The 15,448-nt window shown below is 37.7% G+C and overlaps 1 protein-coding gene across 1 annotated transcript; it reads right to left on the bottom strand.

Annotated features, from left to right (window-relative positions):
• Positions 1 to 252: 252 nt before the first annotated feature.
• kcnj12b (potassium inwardly rectifying channel subfamily J member 12b) lies at positions 253 to 10,249 on the bottom strand. The gene is made up of 2 exons (XM_048209028.1): positions 9,466 to 10,249; positions 253 to 5,678 (listed from the first exon to the last, which is right to left on the bottom strand). Exon 2 carries the CDS (start codon positions 5,602 to 5,604, stop codon positions 4,336 to 4,338), a length of 1,269 nt encoding a protein of 422 aa, XP_048064985.1. The 5' UTR covers positions 5,605 to 5,678; positions 9,466 to 10,249; the 3' UTR covers positions 253 to 4,335.
• Positions 10,250 to 15,448: the final 5,199 nt, after the last annotated feature.

The following is a 15,448-nucleotide window of genomic DNA, read 5'->3' as shown; positions in this document are numbered from 1 at the left end:
TGTAAATGTAAAAATGCACAAAGGTTTTTTGGGGGGTTAGGGCATAGAAAATATCAATAGCTCTGCATAACATTAAAGAAGTCTACAGAAAGTCTCTATTATGACAGGAAAAAATAAGTGTGTTTGTGTTATAAACAGCAAGTAAACATGTTGTGTGTTAAGACAAGAGGGAGAATCGTGCAATGGAGAATTTAGTTCAGTAGCATGTCAATAAATGTCACATGACACACATACACACAGAAAGAGAGAGAGTACTGGAATCACATAATTTAATACTTCATAATTTAAGACTTCATGCATTTGAAGGTGAGATTTTATACAGATTTAATGGACCCGTTTTTCTAGAACTCAGTGGTGTTTATATACTCATCTTTCACACTCTCTTACATCCAGCTATACACAAAGTGACATCACTACTCAGGTTTAATACTTTTTCCTGTTTAACTGTAGAATTTAAACTCCCTGATTGTGCAGTTCTGATTTATTAAGGTACACTTCTGGATCCTATTGCTGAGATGAAATCTTGTCAGTGACATGGTGTGCTGTTTTACTGTGATATGCATTGATTGATTGTTTTGTCTTGAGCTCAATATCAAAACTTATAATGTTCAAATTAAATTGTTTTAAAATGTTAATGTTGAACCTTCAGTACTCAGATCTATATTTTAAATCCTTGCATCATTACCATTTTTGTGGATTATGTAAGGAGTGCTCGGGTAGACATGTAAATGCTGAATCCGCGTTTCCATGCTCTCTCCTGGTTTTGTGTTATATTTGGTATTAATTACCAGCCTTCTCAGAAGGCAAATGTACATGATCTCTTTGACCTTTGTATGTGACAAGTATTCTCAAAGCTTTTAGGCTTGAACCTATAGGGCACACATGCTTCTTGTTCCCATAGTTATAATGTACTAAAAGAGAGATGGCAATTAGAGACATTCCCTGGAGTGAAACACAAAGCACAGAAGTTGACTAGTGAAACTGGGGCATGTGGACTTACTCTCCTTCTCAATGGCCATATAGGAACAGAGTTTGTAGCCTATGTGTTTGCTTAATTAATTCTTAGTTTTTAAAGTTACAATCCATAATTGCTTAGAATTAGAAAAATTACAGATCTGAAAAACTTTGATGGCTTGAATTTATGGTAAATTAAAGAAATGCTGGTAAATAAACAATGGTGGATTTGCAACAGTCGAACAAATCTATAGATAGGCCTATGCGTCCAATAATTATAGATAGACTGTTACCGTGGTTACATTTGTCACCATGGTTATGTGTGTTATGATTCTCTTCCGATGACGGACAGCGGGATACCCTTAAAGCTCTAGCAAGTTTTGTTATATAACAGCATTTGAATAATTTACAATAGGAATAAAGTAACTTCACCAACCCTATTATTCAAATTAAGTTTCTTTCTTTTTTCTTACTTTATTTTGTGCTTAAATACAGTTGACCATTAGAGCGCAGAGTGTGGATAGTAGATATTAATCAGTGAACTCACACTTCACTCCCTCGCATTGCAATGACATTTGTTTCATGCTACAGTAGATTACACAGCTTCTGACAGAAAAAAAGATTCACCTCTATATATTAATCAGTTTTCTTAGTTATATCCTCGTGTCATGCCAGTGTTGAATCGTTTCCCTGATTCTCCCTCTCCCTGTTTGAATGATGTAACTTTATGCAGCTTAAGGTGACATTTGATACAGATGGTTATAAAATGCACCTGTTTACCTGGAACTCATCGTGATGTAAATATCTTCAGCTTTCTTTCACTCTCTCACATCCACAGCTGCACAAAGTTATTCATCATCACTCAGGTTTATTACTTTATAACAGGTAGCTCTGATTCATTGAGGTACACTTCTGGATCCTATTGCTGAGAAGACATTTATTTATTGCGTTTCAGAAGAATGGTTTTGTATTTCTATGTTGTCTTTAGTTGTATCCCATGCTTATTTAAAATCTAGATCTGGTCAGAGATGGTTTTATAGGTGATCATTGATGGTCTTTATCTCACCCAAGCTGGTTGTTTGATCAGCAGGAAAACCTGCTTGTATTGGTTTTGACCTGTAGACCAAATTGATCAAGCAGGTTAGAGCTGGTACACCTCTTTGGACCAGCAAAAAACAGCTAGCATAATTTTTAAAAAATCAGCTTGAGCACCTTAAACTGGTATGACCTGGTTTTTCCTGCAAGGCTAAGCTTATTTGCAATAAAGTACCTCATTATTTTATATCTGTGTTGCCTTCATTTCTGAAGAGCTGAAATCAGCATGAGCTGTCATGACTCACTTTCACCCTCAGAAACCCAACTGAAGAGGTTATGAGGACATGACCTGGAACCAGCCATGCTGCTGCATAAAATAATGTGAATAATGACTCCATTTTCCTTTCATGACCAGACAGCAATTTAAAAACAATCAGCTGTGTGGCTGTGGGTTTTATGATGGTTTCATGACGTGGCATGGAAGCGTAGTACTGTATTTTTGGACAGTGGATGATGTTGAGGGGATCATCTCTTTTTCTCTGTGATAGTGGAAGACTTTGGCTATAATCTACCTTCATGAAATGTTTAATTTATTTAAATCATCTTATATTATGCCTTCTTTATTTAATCAGGCACTCTTATTTGCCCCCACAGAGCAAAGTGATGGATGAGGTGAGTGGGTGAACGCTCTCTCTTTTGTCTCCGGCTCTCGTTCTCACCTCTCCCATTCTCTCCCATTCTCTTTGCTCTGATTTTTTTAAAAGGAGGGAGATTGTCGCGATCTCTAATTATCATGTAAGATACCCGAGGTTGGTGGTTAGTGTTGGTCTGTTGTTAGTTGCTTGATGAAATACATTTCAAGCTCTTAGAGTGGTTTGTGAGTGGAAATCTACTTGTGTAATTAAATGGGCTTGTCATATTATGCTGAATGTTGACAATTTAGTTTCACCCTGTGAAATATTGCATGGCGTTGCAACTTAAATTGCACTGCAAAAAATCTTTTTATAAATCAATATTTTTGGTTTTTGATTATTTTAGTTTTTTATTAACAGTAAATGTAGAAGCAAAATTGTATAAGATAAAAGGTCTTTTAAAAAAAGGATTTATCTCATCAAATTTATGCTTAAAACAATGAAAAACAATTCACCAACTGGGTAAGCAAAATAAACTTTTTTAAATACTTTTTAAAAGGATAATTTAGTATTTTTTCTGGAAATACTGATAAAGAAATTTTTTATTTATTTTTTTTAAAGCCGATACTGATTTTTTATTCTTTAGCATCTACTATAGAAGTAGCTTTTAGTATTGATCATTTCCTTTCACATTCGCAAGTGGGCAGCTGTTTTGATACTGAGGACAAAAACTCAATAAAGAAAGGTCATATTGAAAGTCATACCTAAAACACACACTAGCACAATGTAGCCATTGCTATAGCAAAGCATGTAACGTTGTAAATATCTTGTTTTAGAGCTTCAAAATTTGTGAAAGGCTACCACACATAGAAAACCAGGACTTGTGGGTTTAATATATCACTAAAGCAACATGAAACATGTTCATCACAAGGGTTTTTGTCCTGAGCATGAATGTGAATGGTGGTATGTTGTGGAAAAAAAAATAGTTTAACTGTATCCCATCATGTCTTATCTTTCACTCGTCTGCTCACATACTCATATATTTATCTACTCACTTTCTAATGCTGAATAAATAGTTTTGTGTCTTTGCTATTTGCTAGCCTGGGAGCCATTGTGCTCATTGTCAGTTGGCAGTGTCTGTTTAGGTGTTAATTATCTTCCACACACCTCTATAGTAGTACCTCATTACATGGTAAAAATAAAACTATCAGACATTGCAGTCTTTGCTCTGACGTAGTGGAAAAAAATCAGTAGAATATGGAGAGCATGGATAAAGTCTTCAAGTTACTTTATTGCTGTAAATAACACTAAACAAGAGTGTATCATGTTCTACTCAATATCCAAGCAAAAACGCTAGTAGTGGTTAACAACCTATTTTGTGCAAATTTTGTATACAAGACAAAAATTTAGTCAATATGGCACCCAGGCTAGCTTAGTATTGCATAATGATACTACTTAAAGCTATCACTTCAAACTACAGTATGAAACAGATAATCAGATTTCAAGTTTTCCTACAGGAAGGCCTCACATTTCTGACAACTACAAAAAGCACTTTCTTTTCCTGACCTGCCCTCGACTAAAGCATGGCACTAGGACAGTGGGTCAAGGTTTCATATGGCACTTGCATTTCTCTGTATCTATTCGTTACAACCGACACTAAAAGAATAGGCTGAGTCTACGATAAAGCAAAGTTTTCGAAGGTGACAATCAGAGGTCATATTTCAGATTCTTTGTGATACGACCTCTGATCGAAGTTCAGATTGGCTGAAAGGGTCTCTAGCTCAGTCCCCCTCTCAGCCCTGTCCTCTTCCTGCTCCTCTTCATCCCTACTAATGAAGGCTAACTCATTCTCATAGCAGAAGTTGGCGCCAGATTCCAAGGATTTGTTCTCCTCCATATCTTTGGCGCTGCAACGTGGCGTTGAGGGAACCTCGTAGGTCTTATGAAAGTGCGAGTAGTCCACCTTATACTGGTTGCGTTCCTCAAACACCACAGGCTCAAAGCGATGGCCCCACAAGATCTCGCTGGCCAGGTATGAGCTGCGCACCTGAGCCGTCATCGCAGTCGCCTCGACCATCCCTTCCAGAATGACCACTATCTCAAAATCGGACGTTTCCAGGTCCTGCTTGCTGATTCCAAACAACGGACTCTCCTCGTTTATCTCATGTAGGATGGTGAGGGGAGCAACCAGGAAAATGCGGTCGAGACCTTGGTCGTATCCCACATTGATGTCGATCTGATCGAGAGGTATGTACTCCCCCTCTTCTGTGATTCGGGGCTTGATTAGCTGCGCCCGTACGTGAGCCTCTACAATGTGACTTTTCCTCAAGTTCCCAACCCGCCACATGAGGCACAGCTTCCCGTCACGCATAGCGATGACAGCATTTTGCGAGAACAGTATCGTTTCTGCCCGTTTCTTGGGACGTGCCATTTTGGCCATGATGGCACCGATCATGAAAGAGTCAATGATGCACCCCACAATGGACTGGAAGACAACCATGAACACCGCTAAAGGACACTCCTCAGTCACGCAGCGGAATCCGTAGCCAATCGTCGTTTGTGTCTCGACCGAGAACAAGAATGCTGCGACAAAGCTGTTGACCTGCATGACGCATGGTGTGAAGCCGTCTTGAGAGGGCCGGTCTAAGTCACCATGGACAAGAGCTATAAGCCAGAAGGCGAACCCAAATGCGAGCCAGGACAGGACAAATGCAAGGGAGAAAAGGACGAACATCCAGCGCCAGCGAATGTCCACACAGGTGGTAAAGATATCGGCGAGGTAGCGCTGGGATTGCTCGTCCATATGAGAGAAACTGACGTTGCATTGGCCTGTCTTGTTTACAAAGCGGCTCCGCACCTTCCGGCGCGTCTGAATCTTGCCGTTACCAAAGCCATTGCCGAGGGCGGGCATGTTGCCGTGGCGGTACACGTCCTCCTCCGACGATGACACAATGTTGTAGCGGTGGGGCTTGCCCACACTCATGCCACTCTGCCTGGCCAGAACCAATCCGTAAGTGGGAGAGAGTACCAAAGCAGCTCTGGATCAGTTTGTGTTGCCTGAAGATGAAGCAAAAAATGATATCAGTTATGTAGTTTTTGTTCATTGTTTGTTGCTCATACATTTACAAACTCCTTGAAGAATCTGTAAAATGTTTAGCATTTTTACAAAATAAAATAAGAAATAAAATCTTACAGATAAGATATTTTTGAGGGGGATTGCTATGAAAAGGCTGCATAACACATATTTAAGCATATCCCACAAGATTTACAAAAATGTATATAAACTTATTTTCATAAATTATCCTGTTCAAAAGTGTCCTGTATCTCAACTTCATATGGCCACTGTGAGGTAGTATTCAAATGTGCATGGCATGCTGGGAATCTAAAGAACTTACCTGGAGGAAATTTGTCAAGAACAGTCAATGATTCTCAATATTAAACCAAAGGTATGTAAATTGTATGTATTATTATTAAATTGTAAATTGTATGTATTATTTCATCAAAATAATAATATTAATCATAGTTATCACACTTTTCACAAAGATATGAAGCAACAAGCTGTTTTCAACATTGATAATAATATGAAATGTTTCTTGTTTTCTGAAGGATCATGTGACACTGAACTCTCTGCTGAAGATTCCGCCATCACAGGAATAAATTATTTTTAAAATATATTACAATAGAAAATAGTTATTTTAAATTGTAATTACTGTAATTTACTGTATTTCTGAAAAATAAACGCAGCCTTGGTGAACATAAGAGACTTTTTTTCAAAAACATTTTAAAAATCCACATACTGCAATGTGTAAGAGCATAATTGTGTAATTATTTAATAAACTGTAAACTGGAGCAATAAGTGATGAGGCAGTTATAGACGCAAAGCCACTTAAACATGGTAAAATCACTTTAAAAATAGCCTCTGTTGGCTTGATACTTAGAAAATGGCAACAGAACACAATTTTAACAAATATCTGTATTTATTAAAAAGTCAAAACTTTTCGTTTTATAAATATTTTAGTATTAGAATAATGAATAATTAATATTAGATTTAATAATGAATAATGAAAAAAAAAAGTCTGAATGATGCAGGCCAAAAAAAAATCTTACGAATCCTCATTGCAGCTAAAAAAGTGTGTTACTCCTCCGTCAGAGTGTGTGCAAAAGTGCTATTCTGTGAGTGTGAGTAGGGAAAGAGCGGATGAGCAGATCTGTCGTCTGGTTGTTTCACAGCAGATGTAGCTAATTAAAGTAATTTCGCACTTTTCCTGCAAAACTCCGCACCTTTGTACAGTGAAGTGCTGAAGTGTGCACACCTCATAGGCTGAGAGGGGCTGGAATGAGGTCCTTATTGTTATCGTTATCCTCATTATCATTATTCATATTTTCTCACTACTGTTTTTTTGACAGAGCTCTGAGCCGGGAGCTGCCGGTGGGGTCCAGATTTAGGCGTCTAGCCAGTGCCTGAGTCAAGTGATCTGTCTTTCTAATAATAGATGCCTGTCTCAGTGAGGCTACTGCACGCACACACACACTTGCAAGAATCTGCGCTCCAAGACATACTGTACTGACAGAGAGACATCAAAACACACAGACTCCTCATGTGTGCACACACACACTCACACACTGGGGGCTGGGTAGTGTCAGGTGCTATATTGGTGAGTGCGAATAGCTAAGAAGCCTCAGATTCAACGAGAGTGATAATGAGAAAAACATATCATTTCCTTCATGCATACCCATGAAAGCACAGAATTGCAGCATGGTTCTTACAATACTCAAAAATATAGGAATAACACAAAAAAAATAGAGGGATATAGAGGTTTCCATGGAAACCTGTCTGGTAGAAATTTTGTGTGAGTGTGTGTGTGTGTAGGTGTGTGTGTTTATTTGAGGGGTGACTGTCGGCTTCGTGCGGTGTTATTTTAGTCATCATCCAGGTGGCCAATCACTCAAAACTGAGAGAAGAGACGAGAAACGAGAGAGACAGTTGAGCACTTAATAAGTTTTTCAATGACAGCCGTGAGAATAAAAATTAGATTTCCAGCTGAGGGGAGACAGTGGGGTCAGAATCTTATCTACGTCCTGATGTGATGTCAGCTAATTCCATTTTAAATGTCAGCAGATCCTCTGACCATTTAGTGGTTAGATAGTGGCGCTATGATGAATAAAGATAAACTAATCCATCTTCTGTGATAGAAGATGAAAACTAACAAATACTCTGCTATCAGCATTTCTACTATATTTCTCTCTGATTTTATCAGACTTTGCTTTTCTCTGTGCTTATTTTGTAAATACACTTTAAAATGGTTTTCAGTAGTGCTATATATATTATTCATATTTGTATTTTATGTAAGCAATAAGGTATGAGAGGCTGTGCTGTATCGTGAATAAGCTTTGACTAGCGCTGTCAGTCATGGGAAAACCCCTTAAATGTTAAAAGGGCAGGATAATACATCAGACATTTAAACAGATTTTTTATTATGAACATAGGACTGACCTGAAGGAAAAAAATGTATAAATATATATTATAAACATCAATAAAAAATCAAAATAAAACAAATCTTAAATAATATTTTGATTTATATACACATCAAATATATATAATAAAATAATCTGTTATATTGTTTATAATATTTTATATTTGAAATAAAATATTTGTATCTGAGATTTGTTTTATTTAAATAAGCATTTTGCACTAAAATAAAAATAAATTTAGAAATGATCTGTGCTTTGAAAATATGCACTGCACATTTTGCACTAAAAGAAGATAAAATAAAACTGTATTAGGTTTCTTTGCACCAAGAAACATATATGATTGGGAAAAGGTTTTGTACTGAGGAAGGTCTTTGTTGGATTATGAAAGGATTGTGCAGAAAGATGTATTCTGCAGAAGATAATCTCGGTAATGAGAGTCTGACGTAAATACCTATACCCTATGGTGGTGGTCGATGGAATCTTAATCTGTAGAGAACATTATGTTTCCTTTTTGCTTTTCATGCACACTTAGACTCAAACGGGACAGCTGTCATTTTAATTCTCAAACGTGATTAACATTCTACCCATCCAACAGCTCCTCCAGTCCCGAAATGGCAAATGAGGAGAAATTAAAGTGATGGCAGTTTGTGAAAACTTTGACAAGCAGTTGACAGGCTTCATTTATTACTCCACATTGCTCCTCCCTCCAAACATTTCCCAAACATCCCCAGACGAGCTGCATCGGTCTCTTTGAATAAACTTTATGAACTTAGACTCGTATCACCCTCACCAAAAGCGCAGTGCTGAAAAGAATCCGCAGAGTTGCATCTCGTGACTTTTTTTCCTAATGAAATTCAGCCTGGTTTTCAAAAACCATAAATTTTGTATGATGTTTTGTCATACTATATCCATCCGAACAGGTGCCTGAGTGTTGAACTTATAGCGTTTACAAGATCAGGATTTGGATTACGTCTGACAGAATCTAAATTTAGACTTCATTTGAATTTATATTTTGAGCTGAAATGCATGCATGATTTTTTTTTTTTTTTTTCAATGATGCTCATAGAATTTTCAAATCAGAGAAGAGCTCAACATGTGCAGACATTTTGCGAATGCTGTATTGGGTGTAACAGCCCCCTCATTGATTTGATAACACGCAGTGAAAGTGCAGGACATGCAATGTTGATGACCATCATTATAACTCTATTCATGTGCGGCACATTAAAGGCACCAAGACACTCGCAGACATCAAAAACGCAAACCGCCTACAGGTTGCAGAAAATACCTGTAGACTGTCCATGTGAGTGAGACAGAGCCGATAGAAGCTAAAGGAATAGGCACTTAAGATAACAACAAAACACATTCTGCTTACCTTTTTTCTTCCCTTTGTGTGCATGGAAATATGTAAAAGAGAGATCTGAAGTTGAGCTAAAGCATGATTCCATTGAATTTCTCACAGTTCCCCTACAGGAAAAAACACCCTTTCAAAGAAAAAAAAGGGATCTTGACTGTCCAACGAGGTCCTCATCTTTAGCGTCACATACACAGAAGGAAACTCGCACACATGTACGCATGTATTCGAAGGAGGTTCTTATCTAAAGCCTGCAGATTATATGCTAACAACCTCAGAATGTTCCATCAACGTTCCCTAGAGTTGTTCTGACGTTTCAGTAATCTCAGCACTGCCGTGGTCATCCTCGAGGGTCTCGCGTGCACAGAGATTCCTTAATGTTCCGGTGCGACACCTCATCAGTGATTCTGTCTTTTAGCGTTTAAAACACTGCTCTCTCTTTCTCTCTCCTTTTTTCTTTCTCTCTCACCCTTGTCTGCTATCTGATCTTTGCTGCAGTTTTTCACACCCTCTCTCTCTCTCGTTTGCTCGCTCTCTCTCTCTGAAGTTGGCATTTGCAGGGACCACGGTCTCACTGATGCTATACCTCAATCGCAGAGCTCTTGAAAAGCAGCCTGGTGTTCATGCACAAAACCAAAATAAGTACATTTTACTGCCCTCTACGTTGGCTGAATAGATTACAGACTGATAAATGTGTTCTCGTGAGTCTGTGAGCCAAGCAATTCCTGAAGATCTTTTTGTTTGAATGTTTTTGTGTTGTTTTCTCTTAGGTGGGAACTGGGGTTTGTGCACACTGTTTTTCATAGTGTTTGCATAAGGTTAGTGTGCGTGTGTGTGTGTGTGTGTGTGCGAACATGTTCTCAGATGAATAATCGTTTTAAAGAGGCTGGCTCTTTGGTTTGGGTTGCACACACAAGGACGGTGACAGAACCAGGACATTTTCCTCTACAAATAAACACAAACGAACACACGGAATGCTCATCTGTCATGCATGGTCATGCTGACTAATTAATCTGACTCCTACCTGTGTGTGTGTGTGTGTGTGTGTGTGTGTGTGTGTGTGTGTGTGTGTGTGTGTGTGTGTGTGTGGTATTAGAGGTGTCTGTGTGACAGGTCCTCTACTGCTGAGATAGATAGATAGATAGATAGATAGATAGATAGATAGATAGATAGATAGATAGATAGATAGATAGAATGTTGACCTCTCATCGTAAACATACTAAGGCTCTTGCTGTGATGTCAGCTTGGGTTGCAGTGGCTTGTCCTGATACTGTTTCATGTTGTAGGTTGCTTGCTATGTTTGGAACTGTTCTACAAGGACTGCTATTGATCTGTTATTGAACGAAGGGCTGAGAAGTTTTTCTGTAAACAACAAAACATGATTCAAGTGAACCTGTTAAGTTATCAATGCAATGTAAAGACATTACTTTAAGCCATGTTTTAGTATACACTACTGTTCAAAGGTTTGGGGTTGGTAAAAAAATTTTAATCTTTTTGAAAGAATATTCTATTATGCTCACAAAGGCTTTGTTTGATCAGAAATACAGTAAAAACAAAAGGTAATATTGTAGAATATTATTACAATTTAAAATAATTATTTACTATTTAAATATATTTTAAAATGTAATTTATTCCTGAGAAGGCAAAACTGAATTTTCTGCATCAATACTCCAGTCTTCAGTGTTAACTGATCAATCAAATCAGTCTAATATGATGATTTCAATGTTGAAAATTATCAATGCTGCTTAATATTTTTATGCAATATGTCATGATAATTTTTTTAAATGATCTTTTGAATAATAGAAAGTTTAAAAGAACGTAATTTATTATTGAATCTAGATAATAATGCAAATAGTTCAAAATAAAAAAAAAATGTTTGGAACATTATTTGACATAATAATGCAAACACAAAAACAAGGTCTGACAGTAATGTATAGGAATACAGAATTTTAAATCTCTTGGGTGCGTTCACACTTGTAATTCGGTTCGTTTGCTTCATTTGGTCCGTACCAAAAAAAAAAAAAAACATTTAGTCCTGGTCCGATTAGCGTTCAGATTGGCAATTTTATCACCGAACCGAAAGATACCGAACCTAAGGGCATCCCTGACAGCAACATAGTGTCGGGCCAGATCTGGTCCGTGTGTAATCCACATGTACCAGATGTAGGCCAGATCTGGGCCACACTATGTTGCTATCTGGGATATGGACACATTCACAACCTTATTGGTCAGATTTTATGACGTATTGCTTTTTTTGAGACGGAACTTACCAAACATCCAAAACAATGCTGTGTGCTGAGATAAATGCGCTTGTTGTGTGTGCGTAGCCTGCATATGATGGTATTTTGGCCAGCTGGGAACTCGTAAAGAGCTTATAAAATGCGTAAAGGAGTCAAAACAGCGACGAGAATCCCTCCGTCACACACACAAACGATCTGCTGCTTGGAGACGCGCGTCTGATGCCTGTGATGGGCAAACTTGCGACTATGACGAGAAAAACTGATATGCGTGACGGCGTAGTTTGTGGGGGGGATGGGGGGGGAGGTAACCCCCCCAATATTCAAATCCATCAGTTACAACCCCCCCAATACAATACAACCATACCAACGTTAAACCCCCCCAAAGTTGAAACCAAATCTATGCCCTTGTGCGTGAGGATTCTGTACTTTTTAGTGTCTTATCTTCCTGTTTTTGGTTTGTTTACATGTCTTTGGTCCGTGTTCATATATCATTCGAACCGCACCAGAGTTTGTTTGGAAGCGGATCGAGACCCATCTTTTCAGCGGTCTCGGTCCTCTTGTTTGGTGCGCACCAGGATTCGGATGGCAGCGTTCACATATGTTCAAATGAACTGCACTAACAGAGCAATCGCACCAGGGTTCATTTTAATCGAACCAAACATGACAAGTGTGAACGCACCCTTAGATCTCACTGTGATTCAACCAGCCAATCAGTTCTAAGATTCTGTGACATCATATTGTTTGCATGCTGCCTAATTGACCCTTCGCAAAGACCCGCCCCCCCTTAGTTACTGTTGCTTTGTCCGACAAGCCATGGCGCTGTCACGCCACACGCAGTGAAAAATACATTGTGGAGAAAAGAGGACACTGACAACACGTCGACAGACAAGATAAAGCAGGTTACTTATGATATTAAACAAAGTCCCAGCTTTCAATCTGTGTAGTTTCTTAAGAAATTCAAACATTAAAAACCTTTTGTGACACTTTAATGTGTCGTGACAGATTGCTGTAGCGCCTCAGCTCAAGAGGCTCAATTGACCCTTCGCCAGGAGTTTGATTGACAGGTGATCTAACCAATCATAATGCTGAATCCGCCATTTTGTCCGACAAAGCAGTCAGGGGAGTTAGCAGATTAACATAGGTGGATTTGAGCTTGAAAAATGGTGTGGACTGACGTCTTTCCGCGATTGAAACAACATTCCTTCTGATGTTCATTCATATTTATTTGATGATATAAATGAACTAGTAGGAAGAGATGATCGGTTCACAAGCTGCTTTAACTGAGGCGCTACAGCGATCTGTCACGACACATTAAAGAGCCACAAAACTGTATTTATTGTTTAAATTTCTTTAAAAATGACAAAATTTGAAATTTGAGACTTTGTTTCATATCAAAAGTAACCTGTCTTGTCTGTCGAGGCGTTGCGATGTATTTTTTACTGCATGAGAACATGATGTGTGGTGTGAGAGCAGCATGGCTTGTCAGACATAGTAACAGTAACTAAAGGGGCAGGCCTTTGAGAACGGTCAATTGAGTCTCTAAGTACCATTTGTTTAGAATAACTGCCTCTTAATTACTTGTGTATGTTTAATTGAATCCTTATAAGTATAACCAATGGTTTTGGACTGTAAAAGCCTCATGTGTATTGTTTGCATTGCATTTGTATCATAAATTAGAACCCAACCCCTGCAGTTTTTCTTTTCTTTTCTTTTCTTTTCTTTTTTAATCTTTGATCAGATGTTGGCTCCCAGAGTTTCTCTACTTAAGTTTGGCTAAGAGTATGTGTGATTATCAGAAATAGTGTCATTGTTTACCCATTCTCCTGTCTAAACCTAAACCTGTGGAACACAAAAGTTGAATATTTGAGCCCGTATCCAGGCTCTTTTTCAATACAATGAAAGTGAATGAGGACTGGAGATATCACAATCCAAAACAGCATCATAAAAGTATCATAAAAGTTGTTCAAACAACTTGTGCACTAAGTCTTCTGAAGTCATACGCTTTATGTGGGGAACAGACCAAAATGTAAGTCATTAAAATTTACACCACTACTTTTAAATGGCTGTCAAAGAAAAGGAAAAAAAACTCTGTGTGCATGTGATTTTATTGTAATATTTATTAGGAAATATGTCTGTGTGTTGGCCCTGAGGCAGAGGAACAGATGTCCGTTGTGGAAATTCAAGGATCCATATGGACTAGAGTTTAATTATTACTGTAGAGACTTCACAAACATACACACACACACTTTGACTCAATCATGTAAGTGAGCCCTTTTTATCAATGAAGTAACAGTGTGAATGTTTTCCCCACTGAAGAGAATCATGGCTCAATGCAGATATGAAGGAAGTTTCACTTGTATATGTTGTCCTCCTTAAGCTCTGTGCAACTGACAGATTATTAATCGAAGTGACTATGTGTGTGCGTGTCCCTTTTTCTAACTTCATGCCATATGGAGCATGAAAATAACATGAGTGGAAAAATAGGCTATTTGAAAGAGTAGAGTGATATGAGCAAAAGTGCATTTGTGGGTTCAGTAAAACGATACAACTGATCTTTCACTAAGCCCTGCCTCTTTTAAAATGTAAATCTATGGAAGTTTTTTGTGTTTGGATAGTTTGAACACAGTTTTAAGAAAAATTATCCAACAATATGCATGAACATTGTTGCAGGATCACAGTATTTTCCTATCTTTAAATGAATCTGTAGGCATGTTGGAGATTTATATTTTGTGAATAAAGTGGTAAATTATGTAAATAAATCTTCATTTGTGTTCCTAAGATGAACGAATGTCTTACGGGTGTGGAACGACATTATTTAACGACTGAATTTTCAATTTTGGGTGAACTAACCCTTTAAATGAGGCTTTAAATTACCATTTACTTAAATTTTGATTTACAGCCAGCTCTGTTTATAATCATGTTACTGCACAATTACCAATTTCTTAAAAAGAATAATAGCAGATAAAGATGCTTTAAAAATGTCACACTTCATTCCAGCCCATATAAGAATAATATTAAGGCCTATTATTGTTACACGTATTCAGTTTGGACTTTTAGTTTGTATTCATCAGTCACATGTGTTCTTTGTCTATGGACACTAATCATCATCACAGCTGCTCATCATTCAGTTCATCACCATTGTGTATTTAAGTTCCTCCCTGTGCACTCTCAGTTATCCTTTGATGTTTGTGTGTGTGTTTGTGGTTACGTTTGTTGCACGGATGCACTGCTACACATTCAGTTTTGTTTGATCATAGATCTGTTTTCATGGACTTTTAGTTTGTATTCATATGTTATGTGTTCTTTGTCTTCGTTTCCGCCACTTATCTGTTTCTATGGACACTAATCATCATCACAGTTCATTCCTATGGGACGTTCTTTAAAGCTTGTCTGAACTGGCAACAGTAACCAAGGGGCAGAACTTAGTAAAGGGTTAAATGAATCAATTGTTTGCCTGTTTATGAGTGCATGGAAATTTTACTGTGTATTCATTATTGATACATTTAAAGTACTCTTAAAAATAAAGGATCTATGATTCCATAAAATCCTTTAACGTCCTTGGAATCTTTTCATTCCACCAAAGTTCTTTATAGTGGTAAAGGGTTCTTTGGGTTATTAAAAAGTTTTTAAATGGTTTTCACTGAAAGGTTCTTTGGGGAATCAAAAAAGGTTCTTCTATGGCATCACTGCAAAAACAACATTTTGGAACTTTTATTTTTAAGAGTGATGCACAAACACAACACACGTGTTGATTTTTCCATTTG

The sequence above is a fragment of the Megalobrama amblycephala genome, linkage group LG1 (genome assembly GCF_018812025.1).
Source record: "Megalobrama amblycephala isolate DHTTF-2021 linkage group LG1, ASM1881202v1, whole genome shotgun sequence".
In the NCBI taxonomy this organism is placed as follows: Eukaryota; Metazoa; Chordata; class Actinopteri; order Cypriniformes; family Xenocyprididae; genus Megalobrama; species Megalobrama amblycephala.
The sequence above is the reverse complement of the archived record's forward strand: the minus strand, read 5'-3'. Positions and strand labels throughout refer to the sequence as shown.

Excerpts from the sequence above, each read along its gene's own strand:
- kcnj12b (XM_048209028.1), bottom strand. The coding sequence starts at position 5,604 with ATGAGTGTGGGCAAGCCCCACCGCTACAACATTGTGTCATCGTCGGAG.